General features: G+C 35.2%; 1 protein-coding gene across 4 annotated transcripts in view; it reads left to right on the forward strand.

Annotated features, from left to right (window-relative positions):
• Positions 1-1341: 1341 nt before the first annotated feature.
• Positions 1342-21488, forward strand: part of RAB28 (RAB28, member RAS oncogene family) — a 101715-nt gene continuing 81568 nt past the window's right edge. For all 4 annotated transcript variants that reach the window (XM_067036379.1, XM_059066443.2, XM_059066442.2 and 1 more), the window contains exons 1-3: positions 1342-1665; positions 6470-6566; positions 11674-11762. In XM_067036379.1, the coding sequence (XP_066892480.1) occupies positions 1591-1665; positions 6470-6566; positions 11674-11762 (261 nt within the window). In that variant the 5' untranslated portion in view covers positions 1342-1590. The remainder of the gene's footprint in view (positions 1666-6469; positions 6567-11673; positions 11763-21488) is intronic.

The raw sequence follows: 21488 nt of genomic DNA on the forward strand, positions 1-21488 counted from the left end.
CACTCTCTCTGGAGGCTATTTGGGGGGCTTCCCTGGTGGTGCAGTGGTTGAGAGTCCGCCTTCCGATGCTGGGGACACGGGTTCCCGCCCCGGTCCGGGAAGATCACACATGCCGAGGGGTGGCTGGGCCCGTGAGCCATGGCCGCAGAGCCTGCGCATCCGGAGCCTGTGCTCCGCAAAGGGAGAGGCCACAGCAGTGAGAGGCCCGCGTAATGCAAAAAAAAGAAAAAAAAAAAGAATTATTGAGTACCCCAAATAGGGTTTTGGTTTTTTTTTTTTTTTTTTTTTTTTTTTTTGGTGGTACGCGGGCCTCTCACTGTTGTGGCCTCTCCCGTTGCTCCGGATGCGCAGGCTCTGCGGCCATGGCTCACGGGCCCAGCCACCCCTCGGCATGTGTGATCTTCCCGGACCGGGGCGGGAACCCGTGTCCCCAGCATCGGAAGGCGGACTCTCAACCACCGCACCACCAGGGAAGCCCCCCAAATAGTTTTTGTTTATGTAAGTTGTAGCTCTCATTACTGCATCGAAATGAATACTGAGAAATATTTGCTCCCTTAGCTGTCAGACTGATATACACATCATGCATCCTCTGGAAAACTTATACGTATACTTGTGAGAGCATGAACGTGAGAAAGGAAAAAATAAGTGAATTATTAGGAAAGTAATTTTGACTTTATCGGGACCCTCAGGGTTCCCTGGATCACACTTTGAAAACTGCTGCTCTAGCTTTAGTGCTTCGTGAATGATCAGATTCTGCTGTGCGGACGAGGAAACCCAAGGTCTGAGAGGAGGAAACAAGGCAGCACCAGAGCTACGTTCCATGCCTCGCGCCGCCCAGCAGCCTCGCTGCGCAGCAGCTACGTCCTTAGCAACCGCCCCCTCCTCCACCACGCCGCCGCTCTTCCTGGGGCGCGAACCCCGGCGCCCACACTGCTCCAGAGACCCCTCCCCTGCGCGCTCCGCCTGTCAACCGGCGTCCCCGGCGCCCTGAGGCAGGCCCTGCCCCGCAGCCTCTCCTCTGTGTCCTGGCTTCCATGGCAACCGCGGCGCGCGTCCATGGCGTCACCCCACCCTCCATCCTCGTCGGGCTAAACCATTCGCTTCAGGAACCTTCACAGGGGAGATGGAAACAAGGGAATTTAATAGAACGTCTGCGCGCTACTCTGCCCCCGTTTTTCTACCTAGCTTAAGTTATACACATCTTTTTTTTCTCCTGCCAACTGTCCCTGTGAGTGTGGCGCCGTGTCTCGCCTGCTCGGTTCGAACGCCTCCTCTTCCCAGGCCTGTGGATGGGTCGGCCCGCCAGGAAGGTTAGCGGTCGGCGCGGGTTGGCACAGATGCGGGGGAGCACGCCCGACGTCGCGCTCAGGGGGCGGGGCCGCGCGCAGGGGGAGGGGAGGTGGGCAAGATGGCTCCCGGCGAGTGATTTTTGCCCGGATACCTCCGGCGGCAGCTGAGACACCGGGACGGAGGGTGCTGCCCCCACTGCCGCCCATCTTCCTCTCCCCCGCCCCCAGAGACCCCCTCCTTCCCTTCCTCCTCCTACCTCGGTGGGGAGGGAGGGGAGGTGGGCCTGGTTCCTGGGACACCATGTCGGACTCTGAGGAGGAGAGCCAGGACCGGCAACTGAAAATCGTCGTGCTGGGGGACGGCACCTCCGGGAAGGTCAGTCCTCAAGCGGGCCCGCCGTGCCAGGCCTGCAGGAACCCCGGCGCGGCCCTGGCGCCCCGCAGCCTCCTCCCCGCCCCCCCGGCGTCTCCTTATGTCCCCGAGCCCTGGGGCATCTGGGCTTGGGCCCACGAGGTCGTGGCCTGGGGTTCGAGGCTAATAGGCGCTTGATGAAGTCCGTCGAGAGCTGTCCAGCTCCTCTTAAATTAAAAAAAAAAAAAAAAGTCATTGCCTAACGCCTGCCTGGATCGCGAACTCCTGCTTCTTCAAGACACGAGCCAGTATCGCCTCCCTGGGAAGCTTTCCAGCTTCTCTCCTCTGAGGACTGGCAGGGATCTGCTAAGGCATCTTACCTCTTTTTACTTTAGTTCAGGTCACACTTTGCCCCTTTCCCCCCCGTTTACCGTTTCTGATGGCTCCACTGTACTGGGAGCTCCCAGATGCCCTGGGTGGGAGAATTGGGGCTCCATCACTTACTGGTCGATCATTGGAGGGCAGTTTGCTATCCTGTTTGTACTTCATCTGTAAGATGGGTATATTGATAGGGGTCTCCTCGAAGGGTGAAGTGTGCAAAATCCACATTAAATATGAAAATCTACATAAAGCTTTCATAACATGGTGTGCACTCAGTAAACGTTAGTTGCTGTTTTAGAGCATCATATCTGTTCATTTCTGTTCCCAGCACAGCACCTGTCAACACAAACATTCATTCAGCAAATATCTGTTGAACTTCTCTTCTGGGCTGGATGCTGAGGGCAGAGCTGCTAGCCTGACAGAGGGGATCACTGCCTTAAAGTCTGTCTTTCAGTGACAGTTGGTTGAATGAATGAGAGTGAGTGCGTGAGAATATCTGGCAGCCAGTCCCCTTACTTCGTAGGCACAGGTCTTTAACCCAGGGTTGTGGAGCTCCTGAGATAGAATAAACATTGCCCGGTGCTTGCTCTTTGGAGATGGTCCATAAGATCTTAAAGGGTTCTTGAACCACGCCCCAAATAAGGTGAAGAGCCTCTGCCCAGCCAACCTTCACACCTGTCGCTCCTTTCAATGGCGCCAACACTGCTTCTGGCAATATTGTTAAAGTTTGTCTCCTTTCTTCTTCCATCCGCTTTCCCAACTAGAGGCTTCAGAAAAGCTGGTTATTATTGTTACCAGTTTCCCGTTTTCGGCTTCACGTTTTCGTGTTCCTGGTGTAGTTTGGACCCTGGTTCCTATGGTGACGACTGCTCGATACATCTTCCCTGGCAGTTGGCACTGCACAGCTGCTCCTGTCTTTCGTTCTGAGATTTGAGTTCCTAGGGCCCTAGGGAAAGGTGTCATTCATATGCAGGATTTGGAGGATTCTTGTTAATTTCTTTCTTGCAATCCCTGATATTTTGTTATTGATTTTTATTATTGAGGAAAAACAACTTAATATGCGCTGATTACTTTTAAACATTTTGAGGAAGAAAAGAACTTGGGATCACTTTTCTTTATAAAGTATTAATTATATGACTTTTTGTACACTTATAACAACTTTTTGAATGGATGAATTGTTTTAAATGAATCAGCATTGTTTCTGACACCCTTATTCAGTAAAAATTTTAAGTTCTATTTTTATAGTTTTCTCATCATTCGTATTTTCTTTTGAATGTCTTCTAATTTTTCATTTCCTAAATCTTTTTATGGTCAACTCATAACTGAATTGATTTCCTGTTTAAAACTATAAAGACTGTCTATAACACTAATACACTTATAAAAAGACACAAAAATTGTCCATTATCCTACATTCTATCATAATTCTTTAAATTCTTGTTAATGTTTTTCCCCAGTATTCATCCATTATCATACATTTCTCTGTTGAAATTTGTTCATAATTTCTATCTAGGTTTTTCATCTAGCCTGTCATACATTTTCCTCTTGTTACTAATTTAGTGTGAATAATTATGATTTTTCATCTCTGTCAAAAATTTTATCTAGTGTACAACAAAGCATATTTTTTTCCTTCTATATTATTGAATTAGGATTATCATTCTGCTTCAAAGGATAACGGTGATACTGTTTATGGCGTTCTGATTTAGTCTTTGTCATCTTGACTAACCTATTTTAAAATTGTAAAGATTTTTTTCTGCCAGAAATTTTTAGATACCAGCATCAGAAATCTAACCTTTTTTTAAATTATTCATATATCAGCGTTTGTTTTTTTCCATACCCTATTCAGTTTTCAGATTATTGCCATATTATTGGCAGCTACCAACATTCCCATTCTATTTCTTTTACTGTCCTTTTCTATTATGAATTCAGCCTCTCTTTCATTCTTACTTGTATCCTGATTTAATTCCTGGCCATTTTTTCTAGTATCAATTTTTCTTGCTAGTTCTAACTCAAGGCATTTTTATACATCCTTACAAAAACAATAGAATATTGAGATGACCACTAACAGTTTATTCAAGAGAAATTTAGATCCTCCTGCTATTAACACATGTTTCTATTTCTTTCCTGTTTTGAGTCATACTTTGGATTTTATTATATACTTCTTAAGATTTTTTTTTGAGGCAAAATATTCTTTTATGGTGTCTTTTCAGTATTAGTAAATGCAGTATGGTTAAAAATTGTTAGCAAAAGTTCACCAAACTATAAAGAATCAGAAAAAAGAGTTACAGATATGAAAGATGGTTGTTCTCTTCATAATTGTTTTAAAAGGGTATTTATACAATGACTTCTAAATTATTGAATGAGAAAGATAGCGTAATACCTAGATAATTGAAGAGGATGTGCCTCCTTCCCACTGATTCAGTTGATTCTCTGTTTAATTTTTATAGTGAGATGTCTGGAGATGGTATAAGAACCCATTTTAATATTCTTTGTTCGCAATGACCTATACTTTTGACTGACTGTACTCTATTCCAATTGAAAATTCTAGCTTTATGTTTGCCTCAAAAGTGTGAGACTTTCAAAATCTAGAAGTCTGATTTTTAGGAAAAGAAACACTAAGCTGAAGTTACATGTGCCTTGAGTTTCTCTTAGACTTATAAAAGTGTTTCAGCCATCCATATATTAAACATTTTGAAATATCTGTAATAGTATAAGTAGTGTTAATTATTTTTCTCTAGAACCCTGAGCCTCTTCACAGATGATTTTGTGCTCTAAGTTAGATAAGCTCAATGGCATAAACAAGGCTAAATGAAAAAAGGATTTAAAACGGAATGCTTACTTTTTTTTTTCTAATCTCTTAGTTTTTATATTAGCAAGGAAGCCAGATGAATTTTCATTTTGGTGTAGTGAGTTTATTTCTCAGAGTCTAGCAGAACATCTTTCTTATGGTGCTCAATAAATATTTGACCAGATATTTTAGTGATTTCTTACAAATGCTGAGTATTTAAATATTAAAACAATTGGAGTTAGTGTGTGCAAATTGCCATTTATATGAAAAATATGGTTCTTATGTCAAAGGAATTTTAGGTCTTTTTGTTTAAAGGAATTGAAGTTTGGCCAAGTTTTCTTTTGCACTACTGTACTTATGTTGTAATTAATTATAGTAAGCTATCTGGGAAATTTTATCTTAGTTTTCATTATTTAGGAGTTGACATCTAATTTTAACTTTTAAAATAAGAAAGAGCTATTTTCCCTTAACTTTAGGAATCTGTCTTGAAGAGCATAAAAGCTTCATGAAACTCCCTTTCTCTTCTTTTTGGGGAAGTCTACAAATAAATAAATCATGCATTTAAAATGTTTAAGAAGCTTTTGAGTTATTGAGTTATTTCAGTTGTTACTAGATTATTCTTTTGCTTTGGTAAGAAATGGTACCCTAAAGAAACTCTAGAGTTTTGAATGTAACTTAGAGTTGTTATTTAAAAAATGTAGATATATATTTGTTCTAGTTATAATATTCTTGTGACTTTTAAGCTTATGGTTCTTGGATAGAATATATTTATTTTTGTCTGCTTAATATTAATCTTAAAAATATCAACTTCTTAATTTAAAAGATAAATATTATCAGTCATTCTATAGAATCATTTTCATTTAACATTAAAAAAAATTATTTATTTATATTTTATTTTTGGCTGTGTTGGGCCTTTGTTGTGGTGCGGTGGCTTCTCTTGTTGCAGAGCACGGACTCTAGGTGCGTGGGCTCAGTAGTTGTGGCAGGCGGGCTCTAGAGAGCAGGCTCAGTAGTTGTGGTGCACAGGCTTAGTTGCTCCATGGCATGTGGGATCTTCCCGGACCAGGGCTTGAACCCGCGTCCCCTGCACTGGCAGGCGGATTCCCAACCACTGCGCCACCAGGGAAGTACAACATTTTTAATATAGAGAAAAATTAGACATGTTTCTTGGGGGGAAAAAAGAAAGGAAATTCTATAAACAGGCTTTCCTCTCCTCAATTAGTTCTACTTCTTATTGGCTGAGGGCACAAACTACTCAGATGTTTAACCTCAGAAATGAAACATCTCTGAAAGTTGTATTGAACTGATATATAGGGACATATAAGATTCAGATCTTTAATCATGTTGTTTTGGTTTTCTCTGTTGATAATTCTCAAATTCTAATTTCCAGCAAGGTGTAGGGAACTTGACAATCAGGGGATTTAAAGAGATTTAGCCAACTAGTCTGTTGTTGCCACTGATAGCTGGTAGGCAAGTGAAATTTACCTAGTGGAATGTTAAGTCCCTCTTCCCCTTGTAACTGATTAGAACTGCTTAAAGTTGCTTGATGGATTAATGGGAGTATAAATATTAAGATTACTTAATAAGATTTAGTAGTGATTTTATGTTTACATTTCTAAAGCAAAGACATTAATTTTGATATTCTGTGCATCAATTTTTTAGACCTCCTTAGCTACGTGTTTTGCTCAAGACACTTTTGGGAAACAGTACAAACAGACTATAGGACTGGATTTCTTTTTGAGAAGAATAATGTTGCCAGGTAAGAGATTAAAATGTCTTAACATAGAAAACTGTCCATATCTGACAATAAGAGACATAAGCAGAAATGTGTAAAATAAATTTTGGGGCTGTTTGTGTGTGAAAATATATGTAATCAGTAAATCTATCTTAGGGAGGTTAACTTTCATCAGCATCTACCATGAAGACATACTGTCCATGTGTGTAAGGAAAAAGTTTATATCTTCCCCACTCTCCCACTGTTTTTGACCACTGCACATTTTTTGAGGATAAACAATAGTTGCTTATAAAATTCTAAAGTTAAAAACAAAATCAAATGCCATGTAATTATCAACAGGTATTGTATGAACTAAATGTGAGAAGACTGGAAAGGATTATTTTTTAAAATATTATTTTGATTAACCTCTGCTTCAGTTTTTTGTTTGAGAGAAAGTTGGAACAGAAGTATAATGTAGCTATGGAACTTCTGTGCTCTAATATGTGAATGCTGTTTTATGCAAGGCAGCATGAAATTGCTGGCATTTAATAGACCACTAAAATTTAGGGTCCCTAGGCACTCATAAAAATACAGTTTGAGCATTCAAGATGTTTCAGTTCACCATGCAAAGAAACTATTTAGATGCCAGTTGCAGCACATTTTGTGGGAAATACAGGGAAATAATAACAAAAAAAGAGTGGTTTCTGTTTTAAGTTAGTTTCTGAACAATTGGGGCTTTAAAATGGTCTGTCTATTCACTTGTGCTTAAATTATATGTTTAAAGTATTTTATTAAAAGCAGTTTATCTTGATTGACTTCATAAACTAGCCCATCTTTCTCCTCTCTGAGGAAACATATTTGAATAAAAACAGTTGCAAGTGTAGTGTCAGATTCACATACTGGAACGTGAGTGATATAGTGGGAAGCGGTTTAATAAATTATAATATTTTTGAAATATGTTAACCTCTCAAATACTCCATCGATCAGACAACTCACTATGAATGTTTTAGAACAGCTAATGAAAACTCTTGGTAATTGAAGGTATTCTGCATATCTCACTAGTAGTATACTCCCTTATATTTTGTGATGTTTGGTATTTGGCTACCAATGAAAAATAAATCATAAGATATAGCTTGAGAAAAGAATTCCAATTTGCCATTACTAAGTTATTATTCAGAAAGAGGTTTAATGAGAAATGTGTATTTTGTTTCGATTGTATTTTCTTTTAATGTATTCAAAACTGAAAATCTCATTTTTATTATTCTCACTTTTATGGATAGGTTAATACTGCTTTCAGAATATTTACAACAGTCACTAGTAGAATACATGTACAAATCACATAGTATACATACTGAAAACTTATTTTGCAACAGTTTTTTCAGAGATGCCAGTTGTACATAGAGAGCCTCAAAGTGTATTTAATTACTGACTTTTGTTTTCGATGCTAATTAGCAAAAGCACTAACTTTCTATATTATTAATATTGTTTAATTTTTCTGATTTTTCAGTTCAAAGACTTAAATAAAGGAGCAAGCACCTACTCAAACATTAAAAACATTTTAAGACTGGTTTTGGACATTTTATATATGTAATATATATGATGATTTCCGATTTTTTGCACAGTACTACCGATTTTAAAATTTTGATGACTTTGTAAAAAATATTTGGTATTTTTGAAATCCAAATTTATAATATAATATTTTAGAGTTAGAAAGTATTTAGGTTAAAAATGACATTAGGAAATATATACTCTTAATGAATATATATTTTAATTTTCCTGATTAAGGTTTTATTTTGATGGGCAGAGTTCCAGAAAAAAAATCTTTGTATATAAAATGGCAGTTGGTTTTATTCTATTTAATTGACTCAAAATTGTGGTAGAAATTTCAGTAAGAAAAAATTGTTTTAAAGTAACTTGATTTTATATTAATAGGTACATTAAGGAATGAGGTTAATAAATTAAAAGGTTTATAGTATACCCTTTATATACTTTAATTTTAATTCATTGTGTCCAAGGATTAATATTTGTATCATTTGCTAAAACATTACAGGCAGCATTAATTGAATTTATGGTACAGTAGCATAGGAGGCAAATCTAATATTTGTTAGTATTCTAGTAAGTCTTCTGTCCATTCAGATGGTTAGAGATGTAATACCTCCTGTTCATCTATTGACATTCTCTTCATGCAAGTTTTCAAGGTCACTACTCTGCAAATACTCATCCATGTTAGTATATTTCATGATCTGGTATGCTGTATAGTCTGGATGCAACCACTGTGCAGATTTTACTGCTTAAAATAGTGTATCTGTTAGTCAGAGATTCTGCTGATAGAGCTTCTTAAGAGCCTTAGTCAAAATACTTTCAGGAAGCTTGTGGGTACAGTCAGTAAACAGCGTTCTACTGTGAAAAGGATTTCTAAGTCTTTAGTACAAGAAGTGGGCAGACTTGTGTTTTTAGTTCCATCTTGACTATGCAGCACTTTAAGTAAGGTTAACCAAGGCACCAAGTGTACTTTTACAAGGTCACTGTTGAATCCTCTTGGTGGCTTTGATTCATACCAAAAGCAGCTTACCTGTATTTTGTCACCTCATTTATTTATTTTTTTCCCTAGTTAAATGTCATTGCTTACAGAAGAGCAGGAATTTTCTAGTATTTTGCATTTGGGATTAGATTGCTGACAGTTTCCTCCTTAACATTCTTTATTAGTTAGAAATTTATATTAGATGGATTCTTGGTTTAAAAAAATTTTTCAATGTTGATTATTTGAAAATTCTTATATAGCTTTATAGGCATGCCATTTTGAAAATATACTGGAATCCTTCATATGTTTTTGCTTACAAAAACTAAAAGGAATATTAATTTGAATTCTATATTATTTTGTTTCCCAAATAGGGAACTCCCATTTATTTTTATTTTTATGTGTTAATAAGCCTAAAATTCAAATATGGAAGTTAAAAATACCTTTCTAGATACATGAAATAACTATGAAGTTAATATCATTTGTTGAAGCTATAACGATAGCAAAAGTTTGTTTATTTCTTGGCTAGCATTGTGTATTAGTGGGTTATTAGTATTGCATAGCTATTTTTATTTGAGGCACTATAATATGTGTATTAAAGAAAAACAAGCCAAGAACAACAAACAGTGTTTATTTGGAAAAGTATGGATTTAAAAAATATCCTCAACACACAAATATAAACCTCTCAGGTGGGAGATAGTTATAAACGACTTAGAGTCAGTCTTGAAACGATGTAGTCAGAATTTGAAAACATGTAATAAAGATCATGTTTCTAAAGTTACAGATAGGATAGGATCTAAATGTCATAACTAAATATCAGAACTTAAAGGAAAAAAGCTTCATATTTCTTGATATGAAGTTAAGTGATAGGATTTATTGACCTTGAAGAAAATGGGATTAAATGCCCTTTATTAAGTGTTGCCTAAAATCTTACTTAAAAAAGTTAATATTGTTGAGTACTGTTTTTTGAAGTAAACAAATAACTAAAGAATTTTGAGAGTAAAACGAACAGAGTACTGCCTGTTTATCTAGGGGCTTCTGAAACTATTTGATATACTTATAGTGTCGACTAGCCCTTTCTCACCTGCTTAATTTGAGACAGCATTGTAGGAGAATGAATTTTGAGTATCGAAAAATTTAGATTTTTAAGATTTTGGGTTTACACAAGTTGTTGGGTAAGTCTTAGTCTGTGACATTTTGGTTTTTTTATTCATAGACCTTTAAGAACATTTCGGTCATTACTCTGTGAGCGTTGAAAGTGTGTATATTTGGGAATGGTGACGGGTGATGAACTTTAGTAGCTCTCATTAATGCTAATGGAAGTTGCTCATGTAAATCCTCTGCAGGTTGGCAGATGGAACAGACCTACATCCAAATAATGGAAAGATTGTAATACAGACCCAACAAGACGTAGAGTTAAGGGTAAAACTTGGCTGGTTAATCCAGTGTCGTACTTTCTTTTCAGTTGCAACGTTGAATGGTGTGACTAACATTCTCCAGTTTTAGTGTTTTGCATTGGCATAAAAATTCATATCTATATAATCCTTTTCTGGTTTGTATTTGAAGTGAGACTAGTTTCTTAGTGTCTAAGTTTTTGAGTTTTCCTGATTTGCAAATCATTCAGAAAGATACATTTTTGGTGTGGGAGCTCATTTTGAAGGTACTAGTTGAGATTTTGTCTGCCTTTGGAGAAAGCTGCATAATTTTATTAGGAGAAATAGTTTGAAATGTTAAACTGTAAAGCATATAGAACTTGATCTCTAAATTTTGTAATTGCATTGATAATAGAGAATAACAATTTTTTAGCAAGTAAATATTTTGCAAAGTGGACAAAATAATTTTAAAGATTGCCTTTTAGTATTTTAGAATGCTTTTATATGTTTGTATGGGGAAGAGATTTGTTAGACTATTTTATGAGGGCTTTGAAGCACATATTATAATTTGTTTCAGTGGAACACTTTGAACAGATATAAATGCATCATAATATTTAGTGATATACTGGGTATGTAACCTACATCAGTTCTGAAGAGGGCTGTCAAAATGTTTATATTTTATAGGTTAAATTTCAAAATATAATTTTAAAATTATATTCACTATTGTATATAGTAGCTGACATATTTAAAAATTCATTGAAGTTGAAACTGTGGGACCATTTTTGTAGTCTATTAGGAATCTGAGTTTTAGAACCTATGGAGTTTAGAACTTACAGGAAAATTCATTATGTGCAATAAGGTACATTAGTATATAAAGTTCACTTTTAATTTTTAAATTATATATCTTATTCCACATATAAGTGCTTTATTGTTTTATGCTCTGTTTAAGAAAAAAATTCTTTAAGGTTTAAGAAGTTTGTGAATTAAAGCTTTCTTTATTTTTTTTTGTTTTGAAGGTGATTACAAATGTGGTTTCATGAAAATGGGATAAAGTGTAAATCTAAATTTCCCACTATTATCTCTTGACAACATTATTTCACAATTCCAAATATGTGACCATGTGAACATGCAGAATAAAAGACAAATTAGGTTCAGAGTTTATCACTGTGACTTAATGTTCTGTGAAACTGTATTCAATTGTTATATTGTTCCTTTTCTTTTTTTGTATTCTTATTTTTATATTCATTTTTTTATATTCTAGGAAACTTGAATGTTACTCTTCAAGTTTGGGACATAGGAGGGCAGACAATAGGAGGCAAGATGTTGGATAAATATATCTATGGAGCACAGGTATGAAACGAATTGTATGATTATTCCAGTACTGAAGATACTCTCCTTACAAACACAAAAGCAGGTACACACACATGCTCTTTCTACCTTGATTTTTATCTGATATGTAGGGAGACTGATTTTACATTTGTGCTAATCGTTTGATTTCATCCTCCCCCAAAATCATGCTTGGAATGCTTTGGATCAGGGAACTGGATGACTAATAGCTTTCATATGCTACTTATATTACTAATACTATTGTCAGCAGTTGAATACATGCAGTGATAAATGATATTTTGATATTTAGTAACTGATTTGGTTCTGTGGACTACTTACAGAATACATAAATTGAATGATAAATACTAGAGAGGAAAATTTAATTTCATTTTAATTTGTAAGGACAAAAAGCATACATATATGCTTATATATTTTTGTGCTGTGAATTATTCTATTAAATATTTATAGTTCTTCAGATTTAACAGATACATCAATATATTGTATCAGAAAACTAAATATGACTAATTATATATATGAAGCACATAACAGCATTTTAACATGATAGTCATGTGTGGTGTCTTTTCAGAAGAAAATCTATGTAGAGTAAGAAAAACCACTTGAATGATTATATAACAAAAATTCTTTAGTACATTACCTTATATGGACATAATTTATAAGTTTTAAAATTAAATTATACAAATAGAAAATATGCATAGTAGAAATTAATATACTTTAATTATTGACATGCTGTTTATTTTTGCTTTTTCTTCTACTTTGAGTTAGTGTATATCTTTCATATGATCATGAGGTATTGGGGGGATAATATTCATAATCCTCATTTAGTTTTTTATTGGAGTTCGATATTTTAAGTTGATATTTTAACTTGGTTATGTGGAGCTGGGTTGCTCATAAGAAATGAATCTAGAAGATGAAGACAGAATGTTAAGCACTCTACTGTATGAAGTTTGATACTTAACAAATACCATTGCCTTAATTTTGGATGGAAAATAGATTCTGAATTATAAAATATTCAGAGAAGGATGAGGCTCATATGGTTCTTAATCATGTATAAAGGCCCTAGGGTATTGTTTTTTGCATTATCGATGTATAGATTTGGCTCTGAGAACCTTCTTTGCCTCTTCTACATTGTTCTTTGTCTCCTGGAAAATATTTCTGTTCACTTAACATTTTCACTTGTGACCATATGACTTAATATTTTATGACTGTTCATTTTTCTCTTAAAAAATGCGTCTCAGATTTTTGTGTCTGGCTTTTTCATTGTTGTTTGTTTCTGTTTTAAACTGATTATGTTTAAAGTAGATATTAAGCTAAAGAAAAATTGCTGGACAGAGATTTGTGGGAAGCCACAGTCCTTGTTTCATTCACCTAGTTGGTAAAATGGGATTTGAAAATAACAATCTCTTTCCTCTTTGCTCCATTAAAATCTATCTTCATGGACACATATTGGATTTAAAAAAAATGAAAACTAGATTAGTCAAGCTTCTAATGATATTTGACTCTGAATGTCAAAATAGAATAGCTTTTTTGGTTTATAGATATATCTAAAGTTAGTGGAGAATGGGAAGTTTTTATGCATTTCAGAGTAAATAATAATAAAACATTCAATTAATACATTTTTTTCACTTAAAAATTAGGAGAATGTAATGTTTATGGGTTAAACTCTTAATTTTACCTTACTTCAAATCACTAAAAAATTTTATTGTTTGATTTATAGAAAATTTAAATTTATTAATATTATAAAATATTATATAAAAATTAATGTTGATATGACATTCACATAATATAAAATTAACAATTTTTAAAGTATATAACCAGTGGTATATAGTACATTCACAATGTTGTGTGACCATCCCCTCAAATCAGTTCTTTACAGTGTATGTTTTATGCTATTACATAGCTGCTTAAAGTCAGCAGACATTAATGGGCAAATTTGTAGAAATTTAAAAAATTTCCATCATTTCTGAGGATACTTGAGTTTAGTGAAATGTCTCTGTTCTTTTCTAATGTACCTCACATCTTGAGAGAAAGAGAATGTCACATGAGATTTCTATTTCGAAGGTACATGTTGATTTTTTTCTCTTTCGACAGTGTCTTACATTCTTTATACTTTATAATCTCTGTAAATCATATACTCTGTTTTATGAAAAAACAATGTAATAAAGTATTTCTAGGAATTTCATGAACATTTTTATGAAATCGTCCCAGGAAAGTAGGAATTTTGAGATGATAAAATGAGTTGTCATAAATTTTCTCTGCTTTCCAGAGATTCTAAATTAAATGCTATGTAAAATACAATTAAGTACATTTGCTAGTAGTTTCTTTCATAAAATACATGTAAATATTTTACCCAGGCCAGAGAAGCTCAGACTACAGTTCACTACCATAAATTGGGAGAAACGTTACTTTTTTTTTTTTTCCTGATTTGAAGTTTTTTTTTTTGAACGTTACTTTTAAAAAAACAATGCTTTCATAAACATTTTAATAACATTTAATAATTTTATATCATTACATAACTATTCTTCAAAGTAGATCTATACTGTTTCTAGAGTTGTAGAAGCTGTACATTGCCCATGTCATGAATACTTTGGATTTTTGTGCACATGCTACATGATAGAAATCTTTCAGAAATGTTTTGACAAGCAGTTTTTTTTTTTTTTTTTTTTTTTTTTTTTTTTTTTTTTTTTTTTTTTTTTGCGGTATGCGGGCCTCTCACTGCCGCGGCCTCTCCCGCTGCGGAGCACAGGCTCCGGACGCGCAGGCCCAGCAGCCATAGCTCACGGGCCTAGTTGCTCCGCGGCACGTGGGATCCTCCCGGACCAGGGCACGAACCCGTGTCCCCTGCATCGGCAGGCGGACTCCCAACCACTGCGCCACCAGGGAAGCCCTGACAAGCAGTTTTGAGGATATCAGTATAATGTCTTATTTAGGATTTTTTTTTAGGTTCTCTAACTTATGTAATGTGTATGGAAAGAATTATCTTTCACATATCTGGGCTGTTAAGCTATGTGAATCCATTTTTCTAAAGCATTTCTTATCCAGGAAGAAGCTTATTTGTAGCCTGGAATTAACTTAGCTTAAAATAAAACTGATTATTTTACCCTCTTCACTTTTTCCCCACAAGTAGCATTAAGTTTTAGTGATAGTGTATTGAATAGTGTTGATTGAAACAAAATTGAATAGACACCGAAGAAAGAATTAGTGAGATATTTTGTCAGAAACTAGTTCTAAGAATTGAAGTATGTCCCAGTTAAATTCCCAGATTTTAAATTAACTTAAAATTTTCTAGGAGTCTTCAGAAAGATGTTATGGGCTATTTTTCATAGTGGTTACAAGCAAACACACAGTACATAGTGTTTAGTGCCCTGTAACCTGTGGCTAACAGAGGCTAATAACAAGCCTCAGAGAAGGACTGGATGTTTCATTTTTGTAGCTCTTTCCTTCCTGGAATCTAAGTGGTTTGCAAACACTGCCCTACTGAGTATAAACTCAATGAAGTGTACTCATTTGTGAGGTAGAACATAACTACTATTGTGTACCAGTGCCCCACACAGATGAGCCACCCTGTTAACCACCAACAAAAGCATATGGTGCCAGTATGACAACTGGGGAGAGAGCATATCTCAAAGTTGGACTCCCTGAGACTCTCTGCTGTCTTTTACCATGAAATTTTTCGTTGGATATTTGTCAACTTATAACTTATTATATTTACAGACCTCTCTTGCATTAGTGTTCCTTCTTACAGGTTGTACTTATACAGCAAAGTACAGTATATTTTGTTACAACTATTGTATAATCTATATGATTTAATTCATTTCTATATGTAATTAAAAACTAAAGTAGATTATTTGTTGTACAAATCAGGGAGAAAAAAATACCTGTATTTTTGAAATGGGTAACCTTCACTAAATTTATGTACTGTATCTGTTAAATTTTAGAACTAAATTTTGAAATACCTTATAATACTGTTAAGTGTTGCCACAGTGTTTGTTACTTCAAGACTGCTGTCAGTTATTCCTTTGAAAATGGTATCCATTTGGTTTACTGACTCATCATGCTTACTAGATATGGTGATAAGTGAAATAGATGAAAACAAAGTACTATATAATATGTAATATTTACTAAAAGTCTTAAGGTTTATAAAGAGAAGGGGTGATAATATCTTTTGGCAGTTGCGGGGGTGTGGGGAAAGTGAAGTTAAGGCATAGAAGATGGAGGAAATTTTTGTGAAGAATTCAAAGATATAGAAGGATTTATTAAACTTGAAGTCTCATTTCCAAAAAGTCATGGCAGAATGATTTAGAAAGAGGAGCAGGTAGAGGGTAAATTAGGAAGAGGAAGCACAGGACAGTATGGGGATGAAGACGTAGCAGAAGGATAAATGGTGGATAGGTGATAAAAGAGGGTATCAGGGACATGAGATATGGTGGTGGGTTTAGATGGCCACAAGATTGCCAAGAAACAGTTATTTCCAGCAGTTCCCTGTAGATTCTTCTTAGACTTGAGTTGTTGCCAAGATGTGTTGCATTTCTGAGGGAGTTGTGCTTTCTGATAGTTTTTTGAAAGGAATCAGAAGAGAACTGGGTTGATTGATGGGGTGAGAGACTCAGGGCTTTGAGGGTACTTATATTATAGGCTCCCAAAGAGATGAGTACTTAGAGGTCTGGCTTTGGTGTGCTGAAGCTGGTGGCTAGAGGCCCCTGGGAGTCTGTGGCAGCTTGTGTGAGTTTTGGTAGTTTGTGTGTTTCAAAGAAGTGGTTCATTTCACCTGTGTTTTCACATTTTGGGCTATGGAGTTGTTCATATTATTCCTTCATTATTTTTTTAATGTCTGTGGGAATCAGTAGTCATGACCCCTTGTTAATTTGTGCCTTCTCTTTCTTTATCTTTCTGTCTCTCTGACTCTGTCTCTCTTTTTGGTTAATCTGGCTAGAGGCTACCAACTTTTGGTTTTTATTAATTTTCTCTGTTTCCTCTTCCCAGTTTCATTGATCTGGGCTCTAATTTTTATTATTACTATTTTTTCTGCTTGCACTAAGTTTAAATTGCTCTTCTTCTTCAGTTTTCTAAAGTGGAAGCTTAGATTTTTGATGTTTCTTCTCTTCTGATGTATACATTCAGTGCTCTGCATTTTCCTCAAAGTACTGTTTTTGCTGTATCTTCAAGTTTTGATACGTTGTATTTTATTTAAGATATTTTAAACTTCTCTTGAGGCTTCTTTTTCGACCCAGATGTTATTTAGAAGTATGTTGTTTAATTTCAAAATATTTTGAGTTTTTCCAGCTCTTTCTATTATTGATCTCTGATAATTCCATTGTAATCTAAGAACATGGTTGGTATGATTTCTATTCTTATAAATTTGTCAAGGTGTGTTTTATGGTCCAGAATGTAGTCTATGGTGAATGTTTCATATGAGCTTGAGAAGAGGATACATTTTAATGTTGTTGGATGGACTGTTTTATAAATGTCAGTTAGATGAAGCTGATTGTTACTGCTGTTCAGGTCAACTTACTGATTTTCTGCTTGCTTGATATATCAATTAATGAAAAAGGGGTGGAAATCTCCAACTATATTAGTGGATCTGTGGATTTTGAATTCCTTACAGTTCTATCAGTTTTGGGCTCCATATTTTGATACTCTGTTATTAAGTGTATATACACAAAAGATTGTTACGTTTTCTTGGAGAATTAACCCCTTTACCATTATGCCAATCTTTATGCCTCATGATTTCCCTTATTCTGAAGTCTGCTTTTTCTGAAATTAATATAGCTACTCCAGCTTTCTTTTCACTTCTTTTAGCATGGTATTTCTTTATCCCTTAACTTTTAACCTGTGTCTTTATATTTAAAGCGTGTTTCCTGTAGGCAACATACAGTTGAGTCTTGGTTTTTCATCCATTCTGACAATGTTTTTTAATTGATGTATTTGGACCATTCACATTTAAAGTGATTATTGATATAGTTGGATTCATCTTTCATGTTTGTTTTCTGATCCTTGTGCTTGCTTCCCTCCCCGCCCCTCGTTTTCTCTTTCTTTCTTTTCTGGTTTTATTTGAGCATTTTATCTCTTAGTCTGTCAGTTATACTAAAACTTTGGTTTTTTAAGCAATTGCCCTAGAGTTTGCAATATACATCTTACACTAATCTAAGTCCACCTTCATATGATACTACACTGCTTCCTGTGTAGCTCATAAAATATTTCATAAAAGAATATTCTCAGTTCATCCCTCCTGTCCCTGATGGCATCACTGTCATTCATTTCTCTTTTCCATATGCTATAATCACTCAATACCTTGTTACTGTTATTAAATATTTATATTTTAAATTAATTAAGAATAAGAAAAATTAATGATTTTCTTTGACCTTTTCTTGTTCCGTCTCTGATATGCTTCCTTTCTTTATGTAGAACTGAGTTTCTGACCTGTATCATTTCCTTCTTCTTAAAGAACCTCTTTTAACGTTTCTTCCAGAGAAGGTCTTCTGGCTGTGAATTCCCTCAGTTTTTGTTTATCTGAGAAAGTCTTTATTCTTCCTTACTTAGAAAAGGATTTTTTACATCTAGAATTTTAGATTGGTCCTTTTCTTCAACACCTTAAAAATTTCACTCCATTCTTTTCTTACTTGCTTGGTTTCTGATGAGAAATTCTCTATAATTCTTATCCTTGTTGGTCTATAGATAGGGTATTCCCTCCCTCCTCTTGGCTTCCACCACCTACCTTTTCTCAAGATTTTCTCTTTGCGTTTTGTTTTATGGAGTTTTAAGTATATAATGCCTAGGTGTAGATGTTTTGGTATTTATCCTACTTGATGTTCTCTGATATTCCGGGATCTGTGGATAGTGTCTAATTAATTTTGACAATTTCTTGGCCATTATTACTTTAATATTTCTTAAGTTCTTAAGTTTTCTCTTCTCCTTCTGGTATTCCAGTTCCATGTGTCATATACATTCAGAATTGTCCCATAGTTCTTTGGTATTCTATTTTATTCATTCTTTTTTCTCTTTACATTTCAGTTTTGAAAGTTTCTATTATCTTATCCTAAAGCTGGCTGTTTCTTTTCTAGGTTGTGTCCAGTCTACTGATGAGCTCATCAATGGCCTTATATAGTATTTTTGATATCTACCATTTCCTTTTTATTATTCATTAAAGTTTCCATCTCTTTGTGTATATTACCCACTGTTCATTCATGTTGTCTACCTTTTCCATTAGAATCTTTAAAATGTTAATTACATTTATTTTAAATTCCTGTTCTGATCATTCCAAAATCTGATTTGAATCTGATTCTAATGTTTGCTTTTTCTCTTCAAACTTCCTTTTAGTGTGCCTTTTAATTTTGTGTTGAAAACTAGACATGATGTATTGAGTAATAAGAACTAAAATAAATAGGCTTTTAGTGTGAGGTTTTATGTTAATTTGGCCAGGAGTTTAATGTTTTTTTGAATCTTTAGATGGCAGAGCCATCAAATTCCTCTAATGTCCTTATGTTTTTCCTCCCCTGTCTTTTTGGGCATCTCAAAGAACTCTTCCTTAGTTGGAGTTTGTGTCTTGCAGCTCTTTCAAATGTAATCTACTATTATACTGGAACCCTATTGGTGTGTGTTAAAGTATGGAAGAGGGGAAACATTCTGTACTCTTATGATTAAGTCACAGCCTTGTGTTACTTAAGCATCTGTGTCCCTGGGCTGTGACCTTCATAGATATTTCTTAGCTTTTCTCATTTAGGTGAGACAGGATGACTAGAAGGGGCTGGAGTTGGAAAATGCCATTCTCTCATGTGGTAGAATTCTGACTGAGCTTTTTTCCTGGAGAGGATGCCATTTTACAGATAATGCTCTGGGCATATTTTACAATGGTTACTTTCTCTCTTCTCATGCCAGAGCCATGAGGGGATTTTTCTTGACTCTTCACCATGAGGATCTTGTGGGGTTCCTAGAGGTAAAACACATGAAAGTATGGGAGTATCCCAAAGATTGTGTCCCCCAGGAGTTTCTCATCCTCAAGCTAGCCTACCCTCAGCCTCCAACAATTCATCAAAATTACCATTTAAATGTTTCTACTGTTTACCAGCTCTAGTGGCTTTTGTTCCAGGTAAGCAGATTTTGTCTGTGGCTCTCTGGATTCACCCATCACTCTGGATTTCAGGGTGGCAATTTGCCCTGCAAACTCAGTTCTCTGTTGTGCCCAAGGAAAGTCATGGATTTTCAGTTTGTCCATCTTTTTTCTTATTGTAAGAACAGACGTGATGACTTCTAAGCTCTTTACACGTTTGAGCTGAAACTGAAAGTCCTAGAACTTCTTTTGTATGTTAATGTCTTTGGTTTTCTCATTTCTCCTTCTCAGTTTTTAACCACATGGGTGTAGGTCAAAATTGGTACAAAATTGTCATATTAGGAGCAAAGATAAAAATCATAATTTTTACATTAAATGGTATTGAGAAATGGATATATGAACAGATAGATATTTGGGTTGGTAGATAGCTAGATTAATGAAAAGGCATTTATCCTTCTATCTTTCTTATGAGTCCTGGACAATTCATAGGTATTGCTAACTGAAGAATATTGGGATATATCGGTTTAGATGAGAAATTGGCAAACTTCCTTGAAAAGCCAGATAGAAAATATTTTAGGTTTTGCAGGTCAGACTGTCTCTGCTGCAGCTACTCAACTCTGCCATTATAGTGCAAAAGCAGCCATTGATAATACTTAAGTGAGTGTGACTATGTTTCAATAAAAGTTTATTTACAAATATAGGCTATAAGCTGGATTTGACCTGGGGGCCATAGTTTACCAACTCCTGGTCTAGATCAGTGATAGTTAATTTTTATTCTATAGCTCTGGTCTAGTACTGATTATCAAGAGATGCTGGCCATGTTTTACTTGCGTATATTCTATTTTCAGATATTGAGCCATGTTGCAATGAATATTTTAATACATTAGTTAGAAGGGTTCTAAAAATTTTAAGGTTTAAGAGGCACCATAGATCAAGGCTCAGTTTATGAGAGTGAAAACAATCTCACATTTTCCCTGAAAGTGTGATTCATATTCATTCAGAATAATAATAAAACAGTTCACAGTTAAGTGTGTAGTTTGTTGGTTTTAAATTGTCTATTTTTATTACTTTACATAATCAGTTAGGCATGACAGGTATTATGAAGGTGGATGACAGAAGCATTGCCCAAGATCAATAGGTGGTAGGGCCAGGACTACAATCCAAAGGCAATCTGACTTCTAGGGCAGAGCTCTTTCAGCATAATATATTGTATCACTCATGTTAACTGAAGGTGGAGTCAATAGATTGAATATTAGCTTTGTTCAGAGGCTAATTCTGGGACATTATTCTTAATAAGAGAAGTAGGATTATGTTCATTATTTCAAATAATTCTGTGCTGGGCATTATTTCAAAGCATTTGGGGAGGCAGAAATAGATTTATAAGTTACTAAAATAAATCAGACAAACAATTTTGCATAAAAATTATGGAAGAATTAAGTTGAAAGGGATAAAAAGTGTTTAATTCAATGATCTAACTTTAGAGGCAAATAACTTGAGACCCAGAGAAGCTAAGTGACTTGGAGGCCAGTGTAGTTTAATAAAAGAGCATGTAATATATGTAAATTAAGCCATCATGCTGTATGCCTTAAACTTGTACAGTGATGCATGTCAACTGTTTCTTAATAAAACTGGAAAAAGGAGCATAGTACTGGAAGTTCATAATAATAGTAAGTTAGAGCCACATT

The sequence above is a fragment of the Kogia breviceps genome, chromosome 6, assembly GCF_026419965.1.
Source record: "Kogia breviceps isolate mKogBre1 chromosome 6, mKogBre1 haplotype 1, whole genome shotgun sequence".
In the NCBI taxonomy this organism is placed as follows: domain Eukaryota; kingdom Metazoa; phylum Chordata; class Mammalia; order Artiodactyla; family Physeteridae; genus Kogia; species Kogia breviceps.